This window comes from Neovison vison, chromosome 6 (genome assembly GCF_020171115.1).
Source record: "Neovison vison isolate M4711 chromosome 6, ASM_NN_V1, whole genome shotgun sequence".
Classification (NCBI taxonomy): domain Eukaryota; kingdom Metazoa; phylum Chordata; class Mammalia; order Carnivora; family Mustelidae; genus Neogale; species Neogale vison.
In genome coordinates, this window is record NC_058096.1 from 122,679,833 (window position 1) to 122,695,750 (window position 15,918).

General features: G+C 39.0%; 1 protein-coding gene across 1 annotated transcript in view; it reads right to left on the reverse strand.

Moving 5' to 3' along the window:
• Nucleotides 1-15,918, reverse strand: part of EAF2 (ELL associated factor 2) — a 56,989-nt gene that overhangs the window by 20,159 nt on the left and 20,912 nt on the right. Inside the window, exons 3-4 of the mRNA XM_044252242.1 lie at nucleotides 6,489-6,625; nucleotides 4,211-4,356 (exon numbers count right to left, since the gene is read on the reverse strand). Of these exons, the coding sequence (XP_044108177.1) occupies nucleotides 4,211-4,356; nucleotides 6,489-6,625 (283 nt within the window). The remainder of the gene's footprint in view (nucleotides 1-4,210; nucleotides 4,357-6,488; nucleotides 6,626-15,918) is intronic.

The following is a 15,918-nucleotide window of genomic DNA, read 5'->3' on the forward strand; positions in this document are numbered from 1 at the left end:
TACATTATATATATAAACTTTATATATATATATATTTTATATATACACACATAAATACCTCCAATGGAATATTACTCAGCCATAAAAAAGAATGAAATCTTGTCATTTGTAACAACATAGATAGAGCTAGAGAGTATTATGCTAAGCGAAATAAGTCAGTCAGAGAGACAAATACCACAGGATTTCACTCATGTGGAATTTAAGAAACGAACAAATGAACATAGGGGGAAAAAAGAGAGGCAAACCAAGAAACATACACTTAACTGTACAAAACAAACTGAGGGTTGCTGGATGGGACACTGCAGGAGATGGGGTAAATAGGTGATGGGGATTAAGGAATGCACATGTTGTGATGAACAATGGGTGTTGTAGGTGAGTGTTGAATCACTAAATTGTATATCTGAAACTAATATCACACTGTTAACTAACTAGAATTTAAATAAAATCTTTAAATAATTTAGAGGTGGTGGGTATTAAGGAGGGCACATATTGTATAGAGCACTGGGTGTTATATACAAACAATGAATAATGAAACACTACATCAAAAACTAATGATGTATGTGGAGAATGGGGAACCCTCCTACACTGCTGGTGGGAATGCAAGCTGGTGCAATCACTCTGGAAAACAGCATTGAGGTTCCTCAAAAAGATGAAAATAGAGTGACCCTATGACCCAGCAATCGCACTACTGGATATTAACTCTAAAGATACAAATGTAGTGATCTGAAGGGGCACGTGCACCAAATGTTTATAGCGGCAATGTCCACAATAGCCAAACTATGGAAAGAACCTAGATGTCCATCAACAGGTGAATGGATAAAGAAGAGATGGTATATATATATATATATACAATGGAATACTATGCAGCCATCAAAAGAAATGAAATCTTGCCTTTTGCGACCACGTGGATGGAACTAGAGTGTATTATGCTTAGCGCAATAAGCCAATTAGAGAAAAACAGCTATCATATGATCTCCCTGATATGAGGAAGTTGAGAGGCAATATGGGGGGTTGGGGGTAGGAAAAGAATAAATGAAACAAGATGGGCTTGGGAGGGAGACAAACCATAAGAGACTCTTAATCTCACAAAACAAACTGAGGGTTGTGGGGGGAGAGGGGCAGGGAGATGGTTATGGACATTGGGGAGGGTATGTGCTATGGTGAGTGCTGTGAAGTGTGTAAACCTGGCGATTCAGACTAGTACCCTGGCGCTAATATTACATTATATGTTAATAAAAAAATCAAAAGAAAAAAACAGATTTCTAAACAGGGGGAAAAAACTAATGATGTATTGTATGGTAACTAACATAACACAATAAAAAAAATTTAGACACCATAGTGTATATTAGATCCCCAGAACTTATTCATCTTATAACTCAAAGTTTTTACCCTTTGACCAATATCTCTTTTCCCTACCCCTACAGTCCCTGGCAACCACTCTCCTACATGGTTATCTATGAGTGTAACTTTTTTAGATTGCTTCCACATGTGATCAAATAATATTTACCTTTCTCTGTGTAGGTTATTTCACTTATTTCTCTTTCCGATAGTTTGTTAGTATATGGAAATGTAACTGGTTTTTGTATATTGATTTTGTATCCTGCAACTTTACTGAATTCACTTATTCTAACAGTTTTTTGGTGGAGTCTTTAGGGTTTTTTAGGCATAAGCTCATGTCATCTGTAGAAACAAATTTATTTCCTCTTTCCAATTTAGATCGATTTCTTTCTTTTTCTTGCCCAATTGCTCTGGCTAGGATTTTAGTACTATGCAGTGTCTTTTCTTTTCTTTTCTTTTTTTTTTTTTGCCTTTTGATTTCTTTTTTTTTTATTATGTTATGTTAGTCATCATACAGTACATCATTAGTTTTTGACGTAGTGTTTCATGGTTCACTGTTTACATATAACACCCAGTGCTCTATGCAATACATGCCCTCCTTAATATGCATCACTGGACTCAACCTATCACCCACCCCAGAACCCTGAGTTTGATTCCCAGAGTCCATAGTCTCTCATGGTTTGTCTCCCCCTGTGATTTTCCCCACTCACTGCAAGTTGGGACAGCCACTTTGGAAAACAATGTGGAGGTTCCTTATAAAGTTAAAAATAGAGCTACCTTATGACCAAGCAATTGTACACTGGGTATTTACCCCAAAGATTAAAAAAAAGGGGGGCCATATATACCCCAATGTTCATAGCAGCAATGTCCACAATAGCCAAACTGTGGAAGGAGCCAAGATACCTTTCCCTAGATGAATGAATAAAGATGAGAGTGTCTTGTCTTATTCCTGATCTTAGAAGAAAACTTTCAGCTTTTCGCTGTTGAGTATGATACCTGCGGGCTTCTCATATATGGCCTTTATTGTGTAGATCTATATTTATTCTTTATCTAATTCATTGATAGTTTTTAAGGTGAAAGTGTTGAATTTTGTCAGGTGCTTTTTCTGCATCTACTGAGATATGATTTTCAGAGAAAATCATTCTGTTAACATGATATATCACATCTATTGATTTGCATATGTTGCAATATCCTTGCATCCCCAGCATAAATCCCATTTGATGATGGTGTATGAACCATTTAACATGCTATTGAACCTGGTTTGCTAGTATTTTGTTGAGGACTTTTCCACCTACGTTCATCTGGGATATTGGTCTATAATTTTTTTAGTGTCCTCTGGCTTTTGGTATCAGAGTAATACTGGCTTTGTAAGATTAATTTGAAAGTTTTTCCTCCTCTTCATTTTGCTGGAATAGCTTGAGAAGATCTGGCATTAATTCTTCTTTAAACATTTGGTAGATTTCACCAGTAAAGCCATCTATATGGACATGGGCTTTTCTTTGCTAGGAGATTTTTGATTACTGATTTAATCTCCTTACTTATTATTGGTCTGTTCAGATTTTCTCTTTCTTCATGATTCAGTCTTGGTAGGTTGTCTCTTTCTAGGAATTTATCCATTTCTTCTAGGTTATACAACTTGTTGGCATATAATCTTTCAGTCTCTTGTGAATGTATTTCTGTAGTATCAGTTATAATGTCTCTCATTTCTCTTTTTTTCTTCATTAGTTAAAAGCTGGTTAATCTTTTTAAAAAACCAAATCAGCTTCATTCATCTTTTCTATTGTTTTTGTAGTCTATTTCTCTTATTTCAATTCTGAATAATCTTTGTTATTTCCTTCCTTACACTGAATTTTGGTTAGCTTGCTCTTTTTCTAGTCCCTTGAGGTTATAAAGTTAGGTTATTTGAGATCTTAATTTTTTCTTAATGTAGGCATTTATTCCTATAAATTTCTTTCTTGAAGAGCTTTTGCTGTATCCTATAAATTCTGGTATATTGCCCTTCCATTTCATATATTTCAAGATTTTTAAAAATTTAATTTTTTCAGTGTTCTAAGATTCATTGTTTATGCACCACATTCAGTGGTCTGTGCAATACGTGCCCTCCATAATACCCACAACCAGGCTCACTCATCCACCCACACCCCTCCCCTCCAAAACCTTCAGTTTGTTTCTTAAAGTCTCTTATGGTTTGTCTCCCCCTCCGATTTCCCCTAATTCGCTTTTCCTTTAAAATTTCCCTTCCGATTTCTTCTTCGACCCATTGGTTGTTCAGGTGCATGTTGTTTAATTTCCACAAAATTGTGAATTCCCCATTTTCTTCCATTGTTGATACTAATTTCAAACCATTGTGGTTGGAAAAGATACTTAATATGATTTCAGTCTCCTTAAACTCATTAAGACTTGCTTTGTGACCTAACATATATTGTATCATGGAGAATGTTCAGCATATATTTGAGAGGAATGTGTATTCTGCTGCTATTGGATAGCATGTTTTATACAAATATGTTAGGTCTATCTGGTCTAAAGTCTAGTTCAAATCCAATATTTTCTTATTGATTTTCTTGATGTCTTGATGATATATCTATTGTTGAATGATATGTTGATGATATATCTATTGTTGAAAGTGAGGGTATTGAAGTCCCCTACTATTTTTGCATTGCTAGCTCTATTTCTTCCCAGATCTATAAATGTGTAATATTATTAGGGTGCTCCAATATTGGATGCATGGATGCATATACATTTTCAACCGTTATATCCTCTTGATGAAATGATCCCTTTATCATTATCTAATGACCTTCTTTGTCTCTTGTGTTTCCATGACTGAAATCTTAATAACTTCTTACAAGGGGCATTATACACATTTAGATTTTACCTCTTTCAATATCATCCATGGGAGATGCTGGGGACATTTTGTCTTCAGATGGAGAATGTTTCACAAGATTGGGAGTCCTAGATGAATATCGCATTTGTTGCTGCTGTTGTTCTATACGATACTGAATTTTACTACTCCCTTCAACTCTGGAATTAAGAATATCAAAGCTCAATACAAGGATGATAGAAATTTAACAACTGCAACTTACAAAGTTACTAGAATTAACCACTTATTCTTTTCCCTAAATATCCTTAAAATGACATTCAAAAATTAAAACATTAGTTTAGTTCATTATTTAACAACTATCTATTGGGCCCTGCTGTATGCATGATATATACACAGATCCAGTGGGGGATACAAATGTAAATAAAAAAACAAGATTACTACTCAAAATTGAAAAAATAAGATGTATACAAATTACAAAGATAAACAGAAATTATACATAAGTGTATAACAAATACAACATATCCCCTAAATTCTAAAATTATCATTTCTGTTAAAATTGATTCACTTTCACATTTTTCATTCCCAACTTTAAGACATGTTACTAAAGGAGATTCATACACTTTCTTTTGAATATTTTTAAGAGAAAAGTATATAATACAGTTATGCTTGACTTCTGTATCTTCCATTTCCAGTCACCAAATCCTATCAGTTATACCATCACAGAGTATTTAGAAACTCGCTATTCTCTTCATTCCTACTTTCAAAAATCATGGTTTATGTATTTTTCTGTTTACCACATTGTTTCATTCTACCCAACTTGTTTCGTGGATTAATGTTTCAAAAAAATGTAAGCAAGTCAATCTCCTTATACCGGGGCACAGAAACAAATGTCTGCTCTATTCAAACAGGTCTTATTCACTGGCTCCAAATAAGTCAGATAGATATATTCCTGCCTTCAAGCTTTGCCTACAACTTCATGTTCTCTCTGATCAATTAAATATTTTCTACTAATAAAAATTACTGGGGCAGGGAGGGGATAATAAAAATAGAGCTTTCTAGGGTCCTTCTTTGATCTGAAGTTGGATTTGGGAACTCATATTTAATAAGCGCCCATATTAATTCTTATCATAAAGTATGTTTGGGGGGGGGAAGTCCCAAATCTTTTTTCTTTTTTTAAAAAGTTTTTATTTAAATTCTTGTTAGTTAACATACAGTATAATATTAGTTACAGGTGTAGAATTTAGTGATTCACCACTTATACACAACATCCAGTGCTTATCACAAGTGCCCTCCTTAATTCCCACCACCCATTTAATCCTTCCTTCCACCCACCTCCTGTGTGGTAACCATCAGTTTGTTCTCTATGGTTAAGGGTATGTTTCTTGGTTGTCCCTCTCTCTTTTTTTCATCTATGATTGTTTTGTTTCTTAAATTTCACATATGAATGAAATCATATGTTATTTGTCTCTCTCTGACTATTTCACTTAGCATAACACTCTCCAGCTCCATCCAGGTCGCTGCAAATGGCAAGATTTCATTCTTTTTTATGGCTGGGTAATATTCCATTGTGTATATACATATACCACATCTTCTTTATCTATTCATCAACTGGTGGACATTTGGACTGTTTTCATATTTTGGCTATTTGTTGATAATGCTGCTATAAACATCAGGGTGCATGTATCCCTTCGAATTCTTAACCTCTCAAGACCTCAGTAAGGACTCCCTAAATGCTCTAATAAATGATAACTTCTCCATTCCCTTAAGTCCTAGAACAATTTTTGTCTATGCTATTTTTATGGCTTTTAGTGTAGGTCCCTTATATTGCATGATAATGCACCACATGTTTACAAACAAGAATATGAGATGGCTATATTCTTACTGACTTTTTAAATAGAATTATCTGTTAATCCAGTTAAAATGCAGACATTTTGAGGTTAGTATTTGTATAAGAAATTGTTCTTTTCCTAGTGCCTTACATGTTCTAGGTGCTTAATAAATTTTTACTAGTGAAGATGAAATTATTTTGCAAAGTGTATAATGGCTCTTTTAAGTCCAATTCTATGAAAACACTTATAATAAAATAAATGTAGACCTCCATATACAGAAAACATTCAGAAACAAAAAAGCTTTTATATGTCATAGAAGAAGGGGTAAAAGTCTTTGGCTAAGGATCTCTACCAAATTTAAACTTGGAAAAAGATTAAAACATTTCTGTATCATGCAGAAATAATCCTTGCATAATAATGTACTTGGTCCAATCATTTCTTTCATTGACATTTCCTTAGCAATTTATTTGTTGATAAAGTAATTTATTTCATTAACCACATACCTTGTTTTTTTTACAGTGATGTTACTGCTGAGTTTTTCTAGTCGACATTCTCCAGTGTCATGGTTAATAATTAAAATGCATTCTTTTAAGTAAGGTTTCTTTGAACCTTTGAAAACAGTTACTGGTGGAGTTGAACCCTGTTTAAAAAGTTAATTATCATTACTTGAAATTTATCATAGAAATTCAGTTGGGAGAGCCTTTTAAATCTTCTGTGTTTCTCAATCTATGTTATACCTCAAGTCATCTAACTTTCTAAGTCCATTAGTTGGACAACAGGGATTCATAGTAAAAAAGACAGAGATGAAACAAAGCTGAGGTCTCAAACCTGCTATCACCAAGGAAAGGAAATAGAGGAAGTACTTGCCCTAAGTCATTAAAGATTTGTTTCATTGGTCTACAACAGGCAATTGAGATTCAATTTTAATGCAACCATACTTTTTACAGATAAAGGAACAGAAGCCCTGAATCGTATTTCCTATCCATTCTCTTCTTCCTGTATAAGCTTAGTTTTTCAAATGTTATATTTTCTTAAAATGGCGCTTACCTATGCAGATTACCTGTTAGGCTAAACCTCACTATTAATTTTAGCATCATTAAGATTGGGACAACTGGATACACTTCATGATGCAATATAAAAGTAAACAGTATCGGGGGGGGGACAAGATGGCGGGGTACTAGGAAGAGGCGTCTTTTCAGCTGGTACCCCAAAGTGAGCTGATTACCTACCAAAGAACTCCGATCACCCATGAAATCAGCCTGAGATCAGAATTATACACGTCTGGATCTCTACAGGGGCAGAAGACACCAGTGAGCAGGTAAAGCGGAATGGGAACAGCAGACTGATATCGGAAGATAAACAAAAGGGGGAGGGAGCCACCAGAGGCGACCAGTGGGAAAGTAATACCCCAATACGAGCGAGAGTGCCCTGCGTCTGGGGACCGGCATTAACTTGGAGACTGGTTGAAAGCACTCCAAAAGAGCAAAGGATCTCGGGGGGAAATTGTGGGAATCGGGGCAGCTAGGGACAGGGGCTTAAGTCCCCGGTCCCAGACGGCCTCCCCGGCGCGGAGGCAGAGAGAGTGCGGCGGAGAAACCAGCTCCTGGTCCCTAAGCTGCCAGCGCGCCCCAGAGCGCGTGGGTTCCGGCTCCTGTGAGGGGATGGGAGCTGCGCCGGTCTGCAGAACGCGCGCTAGCCCTACCACAAAGCTTGAGATGTGCGCGCACGTCCCTCCAGCTCTCCTGGGTTTCTAAGGCCCGGGGGCGCTTCTTGACCTGCGCCATTGTTTCAAAGTCTAAGCCGCGCGCGCACGAAACTCTTCCCCGGACAGAGGCGTGCAAAAGCCCAGCCTGCGGCTTACGGACCAGCGCCCCGTTCTCAGTGCCCCAGACGCGCGCCCGACCCACAGCCGCCTCTGAAAAGAGGTGCGCGCAAGCTGGGCACTACCAGCCCGGGCTGGCGGCAAAATCTCAGTGTGTGATCGCTGCTTGGAACCTCTCTGGCGGTCAGGAGCTCCCAGACAGCCGCCACTGCCTTGGCTTTGGGGACGAGCAAAAGATCCTGCGCCCCCAGGGTCTGCACCTTGGAACCTGCGATGCCAGCGGCCAAGGGGGAATTTATTCAGCTTCTGCACCCAGACTGAGGCTTCTCTCTGAAACAGATCAGGGTGCGGTTTGATTTCTTCTAATACTACAAAAACCATCAAAGGCGGTCAAGGTGAGAGAGAAAAAAGTGAACATGCAAAAAAACCGCCAGAGAACAAAAGCCTGAAAAAAACCAGTTTCCCCAGAGCCCACCCCCTTGAGAGGGGCGGGGGGACGCAACTCAGGAAACATCATTGACTGACAACCCACGTGGCAGGCCCCTCCCCCAGAAAACAAAGAAAGAAAGAAAAAAAAAAAAGGACTACAAGAGAACCACCACTACTTCATAGGAAAGCTTCATGCGTTTCCACTATTCCGGTTCATATTTTTTTATTTTTTTTATTTTTTTATTTTTTTACACATAGGTAATTTTTTTAACCTATTTACCATCACAGCGAGCTGTACAGTACATCAAATTCCATAATACTTTTCTAACCTGAACATTTTGATACATACACCTATGTTTTTCTTTTGCATTTTTATTTTTTGAATTCCTTTTAAAAAAAAAATTTTAGTTTAGTTTAGTCTAGTATATTCCTTTTTATTTTTATCCTCTAATATTCATATAGAGTTAACTTCAAAGTAATCCCATTTTCCCAATTATTACTACCCCTATAGGTAAACCAATTTTTAATCCCCTTTATCTTAGGAAAGTTGAGTCCTTTAACAAAGACATCAAGATACATCCAGGAAGAATCAAAACAACCTTCCTCGCACACACTGAGAATTTATAAGAACTCTCCCATCTCCTTCCACCAGTGTTTCTGTGTTTTTTGAGTTTGTCCTGATAGCATATAAATTTTACACTTGTGGTTCTTTTTGACGAGGTTCTTTCTTTATTTGCATATATATATTTTTTTCTTTTTTTCTCTTGCCATATAATTGTATCAGTCTTTTTATCTCTTTGTTTGTCTACTTCATAAATCTTACCTTGGGGCCCATCTGGGCTGAACCTTCTCTTTCATCTTCCCTTTCTTTCCTGTCTCTCTCTCTCTCTCTCTTTTTTCTTTTTTGTTTTTCTTTTTCTTCTTTTCCTCTTTTTCTTTTCTTTTGTCTCTCGTTTGGGTGGGGAATCCTGATTGCTCAGAAGTGTTCCAGGGTGCACCTTGACTGCACCAGAGTTGATACATCCAGCTACATCTGTTCAGTCTTCTCCCACCAAAATGACTAGGAGGAGGAATGCCCAACAGAAGAAAAATACAGAGGATGGACCTTCTGCAACAGAGCTAACGGCTATCAACATAGACAATATATCGGAAAGAGAATTCAGGCTAACAATTATCCAGGCAATAGCTAGGTTGGAGAAAGCCATGGATGACCAAACAGAATTGATTAGGGCCGAACTGAAAGCGACCAGACAGGATGTTCACAATGTTAGGGCGGAGCTTAAAGCTACCAGGGAGGAGGTCCACAATGCTCTCAATGAGTTCCAATCTAATCTAAACTCTCAAAGCTAGGGTAACTGAGACAGAAGATAGAATTAGTGATCTGGAAGACAAACGGATAGAGAGAAAGGATCAGGAGGAAGCCTGGAACAAAAAGCTTAGATCCCACGAAAGCAGAATCAGGGAAATAAATGATGCCATGAAGCGTTCCAACGTCAGAATTATTGGAATCCCTGAAGGGGAGGAGAAAGAAAGAAGTCTAGAAGATATCGTGGAACAAGTCCTTCATGAAAACTTTCCGAATCTCGCGAATGAAACCAGCGTTCATGTACTAGAGGCTGAACGGTCTCCACCCAAGATTATACATTCCAAAAAAACACCACGACACCTGATAGTCAAATTGAGGAATTATAATTGTAGGTATAATCTCTTGAAAGGCACCAGGGCAAAGAGGCTCCTTACTTACAGAGGGAAGCACATCAGAATAACGTCAGACCTGTCCACAGAGACCTAGCAAGCCAGAAGACGCTGGCAAGATATATTCAGGGCACTAAATGAGAAGAACATGCAGCCAAGAATACTTTATCCAGCAAGACTGACATTCAAAATGGATGGAGAGATAAAGAGTTTCCAAGACCGGCAAGGCTTAAAAGACTATGCAACCACCAAGCCGATACTGCAGGAAATGTTAAGGGGGGTTCTATAAAAGAGGAAAAATCCTAAGAATAGCATTGAACAGAAATATAGAGACAGTTTACGGAAAGAAAAACTTCAAAGGTAACTCGATGTCAATAAAAACGTATCTATCAATAATCACTCTCAATGTGAATGGCCTAAATGCACCCATAAAACGGCACAGGGTTGCAGATTGGATAAAACGACAGGACCCATACATATGCTGCCTACAAGAGACCCATTTTGAACCTAAAGATACACGCAGACTGAAAGTGAAGGGGTGGAGGAGCATCTTTCATGCCAATGGGCCTCAAAAGAAGGCTGGGGTAGCGATTCTCATATCAGATAAATTAGACTTCAAACTAAAGACGGTAGTCAGAGATACAGAAGGACACTACATAATCCTTAAAGGGACTATCCACCAAGATGATCTAACAATTGTAAATATCTATGCTCCCAATATGGGAGCAGCCAATTACTTAAGAAAACTGTTAATCAAGATAAAGAGTCATATTGATATGAATACACTAATCGTAGGAGATCTTAACACGCCTCTCTCAGAATTAGACAGATCATCGAAGCAGAAAATCAATAAAGAAACAAGAGCATTGAATGACACATTGGACCAGATGGACCTCATAGATATATACAGAACATTCCACCCTAAAACAATAGAATACTCATTCTTCTCAAGTGCACATGGAACCTTCTCCAGAATAGACCACATACTGGGTCACAAATCAGGACTCAACCGATACCAAAAGACTGAGATTATTCCCTGCATATTCTCAGATCACAATGCTTTGAAACTGGAGCTCAATCACAAGGAAAAGTTCAGAAGGAACTCAAACACCTGGAAGCTAAAGACCACCTTGCTTAAGAATGCTTGGATCAACCAGGAGATCAAAGAAGAACTGAAACAATTCATGGAAACCAATGAGAATGAAGACACTTCGGTCCAAAACAAACCTATGGGATACAGCAAAGGTGGTCCTAAGGGGAAAATATATAGCCATCCAAGCCTCGCTCAAAAGAATTGAAAAATCCAGAACACACCAGCTGTCTCTACACCTTAAAGAACTGGAGGATCAACAACAAATCAAACCAACTCCACACATAAGAAGGGAAATCATCAAGATTAAGAGCTGAGATCAATGAGGGAGAAACCAGAGATACAGTAGAACGTATCAATGAAACTAGAAGCTGGTTTTTTGAAAGAATCAATAAGATCGATAAGCCACTGGCTACACTAATCCAAAAGAAAAGAGAGAAAGCCCAAATTCATAAAATTATGAAATGAAAAGAGAGAGATCACAACTCACACCAAGGAAGTAGAAACAATCATCAGAAGTTATTACGAACAGTTATATGCCATAAGCTTAGTAACCTAGATGAAATGGATGCATTCCTGGAAAAATATAAACTCCCAAAATTGAACCAGGAAGAAATCGACAACCTGAATAGACCGATATCTAATAACGAGATTGAAGCAGTGATCAAAAACCTCCCAAAAAACAAGAGCCCAGGACCTGACGGATTCCCTGGGGAATTCTACCAAACCTTCCAAGAAGAAATAACACCTATTCTCCTGAAGCTGTTTCAAAAAATTGAAGCAGAAGGAAAACTTCCAGACTCATTCTATGAAGCCAGCATTACCCTGATCCCCAAACCAGGCAAGGACCCTACCAAAAAGGAGAATTTCAGACCAATATCACTGATGAATATAGATGCTAAGATTCTCAACAAGATACTAGCCAACAGGATCCAACAGCACATTAAAAAGATTATTCACCATGATCAGGTGGGATTCATCCCTGGGCTACAAGGATGGTTCAACATTCGCAAATCAATCAATGTGATACAACAAATTAATATGAGAAGAGAGAAGAACCACATGGTCCTCTCAATTGATGCAGAAAAAGCTTTTGACAAAATCCAGCATCCGTTCCTGATTAAAACGCTTCAAAGTATAGGGATAGAGGGAACATTCCTGAACCTCATCAAATTTATCTATGAAAGACCCACAGCAAATATCATCCTCAATGGGAATAAGCTTGCAGCCTTCCCATTGAGATCAGGAACAAGACAAGGATGTCCACTTTCACCACTCTTGTTCAACATAGTACTAGAAGTCCTAGCAACAGCAATCAGACAACAGAGAGAAATAAAAGGTATCCAAATTGGTAATGAAGAAGTCAAACTCTCTCTCTTCGCAGATGACATGATTCTTTATATGGAAAACCCAAAAGACTCCACCCCCAAACTACTAGAACTCATACAGCAATTCAGCAACGTGGCAGGATACAAAGTCAATGTGCAGAAATCAGTGGCTTTCTTATACACTAACAATGAAAATACAGAAAGGGAAATTAGAGAATCGATTCCATTTACTATAGCACCAAGAACTATAAGATACCTGGGAATAAACCTAACTAAAGAGGTAAAGGATCTGTACTTGAGGAACTACAGAACACTCATGAAAGAAATTGAAGAAGACACAAATAGATGGAAGACCATTCCATGCTCTTGGATCGGAAGAATAAACATTGTTAAAATGTCTATACTGTTTAGAGCAATCTATACTTTTAATGCCATTCCGATCAAAATTCCACCGGCATTCTTCAAAGAGCTGGAGCAAATAATCCTAAAATTTGTATGGAATCAGAAGAGACCCCGAATCGCTAAAGAAATGTTGAAAAACAAAAATAAAGCTGGCGGCATCACGTTACCTGATTTCAAGCTTTATTACAAAGCTGTGATCACCAAGACAGCATGGTACTGGCATAAAAACAGACACATAGACCAGTGGAACAGAGTAGAGAGCCCAGATATGGACCCTCAACTCTATGGTCAATTAATCTTCGACAAAACAGGAAAAAATATACAGTGGAAAAAAGACAGTCTCTTCAGTAAATGTTGCTGGGAAAACTGGACAGCTATATGTAGAAGAATGAAACTCGACCATTCTCTTACACCGTACACAAAGATCAACTCAAAATGGATAAAAGACCTCAACGTGAGACAGGAATCCATCAGAATCTTAGAGGAGAACATAGGCAGAAATCTCTTTGATATCAGCCACAGCAACTTCTTTCAAGATACGTCTCCAAAGGCAAAGGAAACAAAAGCGAAAATAAACTTCTGGGACTTCATCAAAATCAAAAGCTTCTGCACATCAAAGGAAACAGTCAAAAAAACAAAGAGGCAACCCACGGAATGGGAGAAGATATTTGCAAATGACAGTACGGACAAAAGGTTGATATCCAGGATCTATAATGAACTCCTCAAACTCAACCCACATGAAACAGACAAACACATCAAAAAATGGGCAGAAGATATGAACAGACACTTCTCCAATCAAGACATACAAATGGCTATCAGACACATGAAAAAATGCTCATCATCATTAGCCCTCAGGGAGATTCAAATTAAAACCACATTGAGATATCACCTTACACCAGTTAGAATGGCCAAAATTAACAAAACGGGAAACAACATGTGTTGGAGAGGATGTGGAGAAAGGGGAACCCTCTTACACTGTTGGTGGGAATGCAAGTTGGTGCAGTCTCTTTGGAGAACAGTGTGGAGATTCCTCAAGAAATTAAAAATAGAGCTTCCCTATGACTCTGCAATTGCACTCCTGGGTATTTACCCCAAAGACACAGATGTCGTGAAAAGAAGGGCCATCTGTGCCCCAATGTTTATAGCAGCAATGGCCACAGTCGCCAAATATGGAAAGAACCAAGATGCCCTTCAACGGATGAATGGATAAGGAAGATGTGGTCCATATACCACATTATGGAGTATTATGCCTCCATCAGAAAGGATGAATACCCAACTTTTGTAGCAACATGGACGGGACTGGAAGAGATTATGCTGAGTGAAATCAGTCAAGCAGAGAGAGTCAACTATCATATGGTTTCACTTATTTGTGGAGCATAACAAATAGCATGGAGGACAAGGGGTGTTAGAGAGGAGTAGGGAATTTGGGTAAATTGGAAGGGGAGGTGAACCATGAGAGACTATGGACTCTGAAAAACAATCTGAGGGGTTTGAAGTGGCGGGGGGGTGGGAGGTTGGGGTACCAGGTGGTGGGTATTATAGAGGGCACGGCTTGCATGGAGCACTGGGTGTGGTGAAAAAATAATGAATACTGGGGAGGAGTCAAGATGGCGGAGAAGTAGCAGGCTGAGACTACCTCAGCTAGCAGGAGATCAGCTAGAGAGCTTATCTAAAGATTGCAAACACCTGCAAATCCATCGGCAGATCTAGGAGAAGAACAGCAATTCTAGAAACAGAAAAACAACCACTTTCTGAAAGGTAGGACTGGCGGAGAAGTGAATCCAAAGCGACGGGAAGATAGACCCCGGGGGGAGGGGCCGGCTCCCGGCAAGCGGTGGAGCAACGGAGCACAAAATCAGGACTTTTAAAAGTCTGTTCCGCTGAGGGACATCGCTCCGGAGGCTAAACCGGGGCGAAGCCCACACAAGGTCGGCGTGACCTCAGGTCCTGCGGGGTCACAGAAGGATCGGGGGTGTCCGAGTGTCGTAGAGCTTGCGGATATTGGAACGGGAAAGCCGGCTGCAGAGACAGAGCCGACAGTGAGCTTGCAGCTCGGAGTTGCCTTGAACCGGCCGCAAGCTCGGTGAGCTCGGAGCGCGGCCGGAGGTTGGGCAGACGCGAGTTACTGGGAGCTGTTCGCTGAGGGCGCACAGGGGAGCGGGGCCCCGGGCTCTCGGCTCCTCCGGGCCGGAGACCAGGAGGCCGCCATTTGTATTCCCGTCCTCCGGAACTCTACGGAAAGTGCTCAGGGAACAAAAGCTCCTGAAAGCAAAGCCGAGCAGATCACTCAGCCCGGCCCCTGGTAAGGGCGGTGTAATTCCGCCTGGGGCAAAGACACTTGAGAATCACTACACCAGGCCCCTCCCCCAGAAGATCAACAAGAAATCCAGGCAAGACCAAGTTCACCTACCAAGGAGTGCAGTATCAATACCAAGGAGAGAGCAGCAGAATTCCAGAGGAGGAGAAAACAAACCACGGAACCCATGGCTTTCTCCCTGTGATTTTTTAGTCTTGCAGTTAATTTAATTTTTTTCTTTTTCATTTTTTTTTCTCTTCTTCTGCTAAAATTTTTTATAACTTTTACCCTTTTCTTTTTTAACGTTTTTTAACTAGATTATCTAATATATATATATTTTTTTCTTTTTTATACTTTTCTTTATTCAATTTCTTTTTTTAATTCTTTATTTTTCTTATTTTTCTTTCTTTATTTTTGAACCTCTTTTTATCCCCAAATCAGAAGAGATCTTAATCTCTTCAATCTTTTTTTTTCTTTCTTTTTTAAATTCTTGATTGAATTTTTAATTCAATCTCTTTTTTAAATTCTTTTTTTCTTTTTTTTTCTTTCTTTCTTTTTGAACCTCTTTTTATCCCCAAATCAGAAGAGATCCCAATCAGAAGAGATTGGGAGATCCCAATCAGAAGAGATTGGGAGATCCCAATCAGAAGAGATTGGGAGATCCCAATCAAAGGAGATCCCAATCAGAGGAGATCCCTCACTCAATCGTGAGAGGGGAGAAATCCCCCCTCACGATTTGGGATCTCTTCTGATTTGGTTAAAGCATATTTTCCTGGGATTGTTGCCACCCTTTTAGTATTTTACTTGCTCCTTCATATACTCTTAGCTGGACAAAAAGACAAGGCGGAAAAACTCACAACAAAAAAAAGAA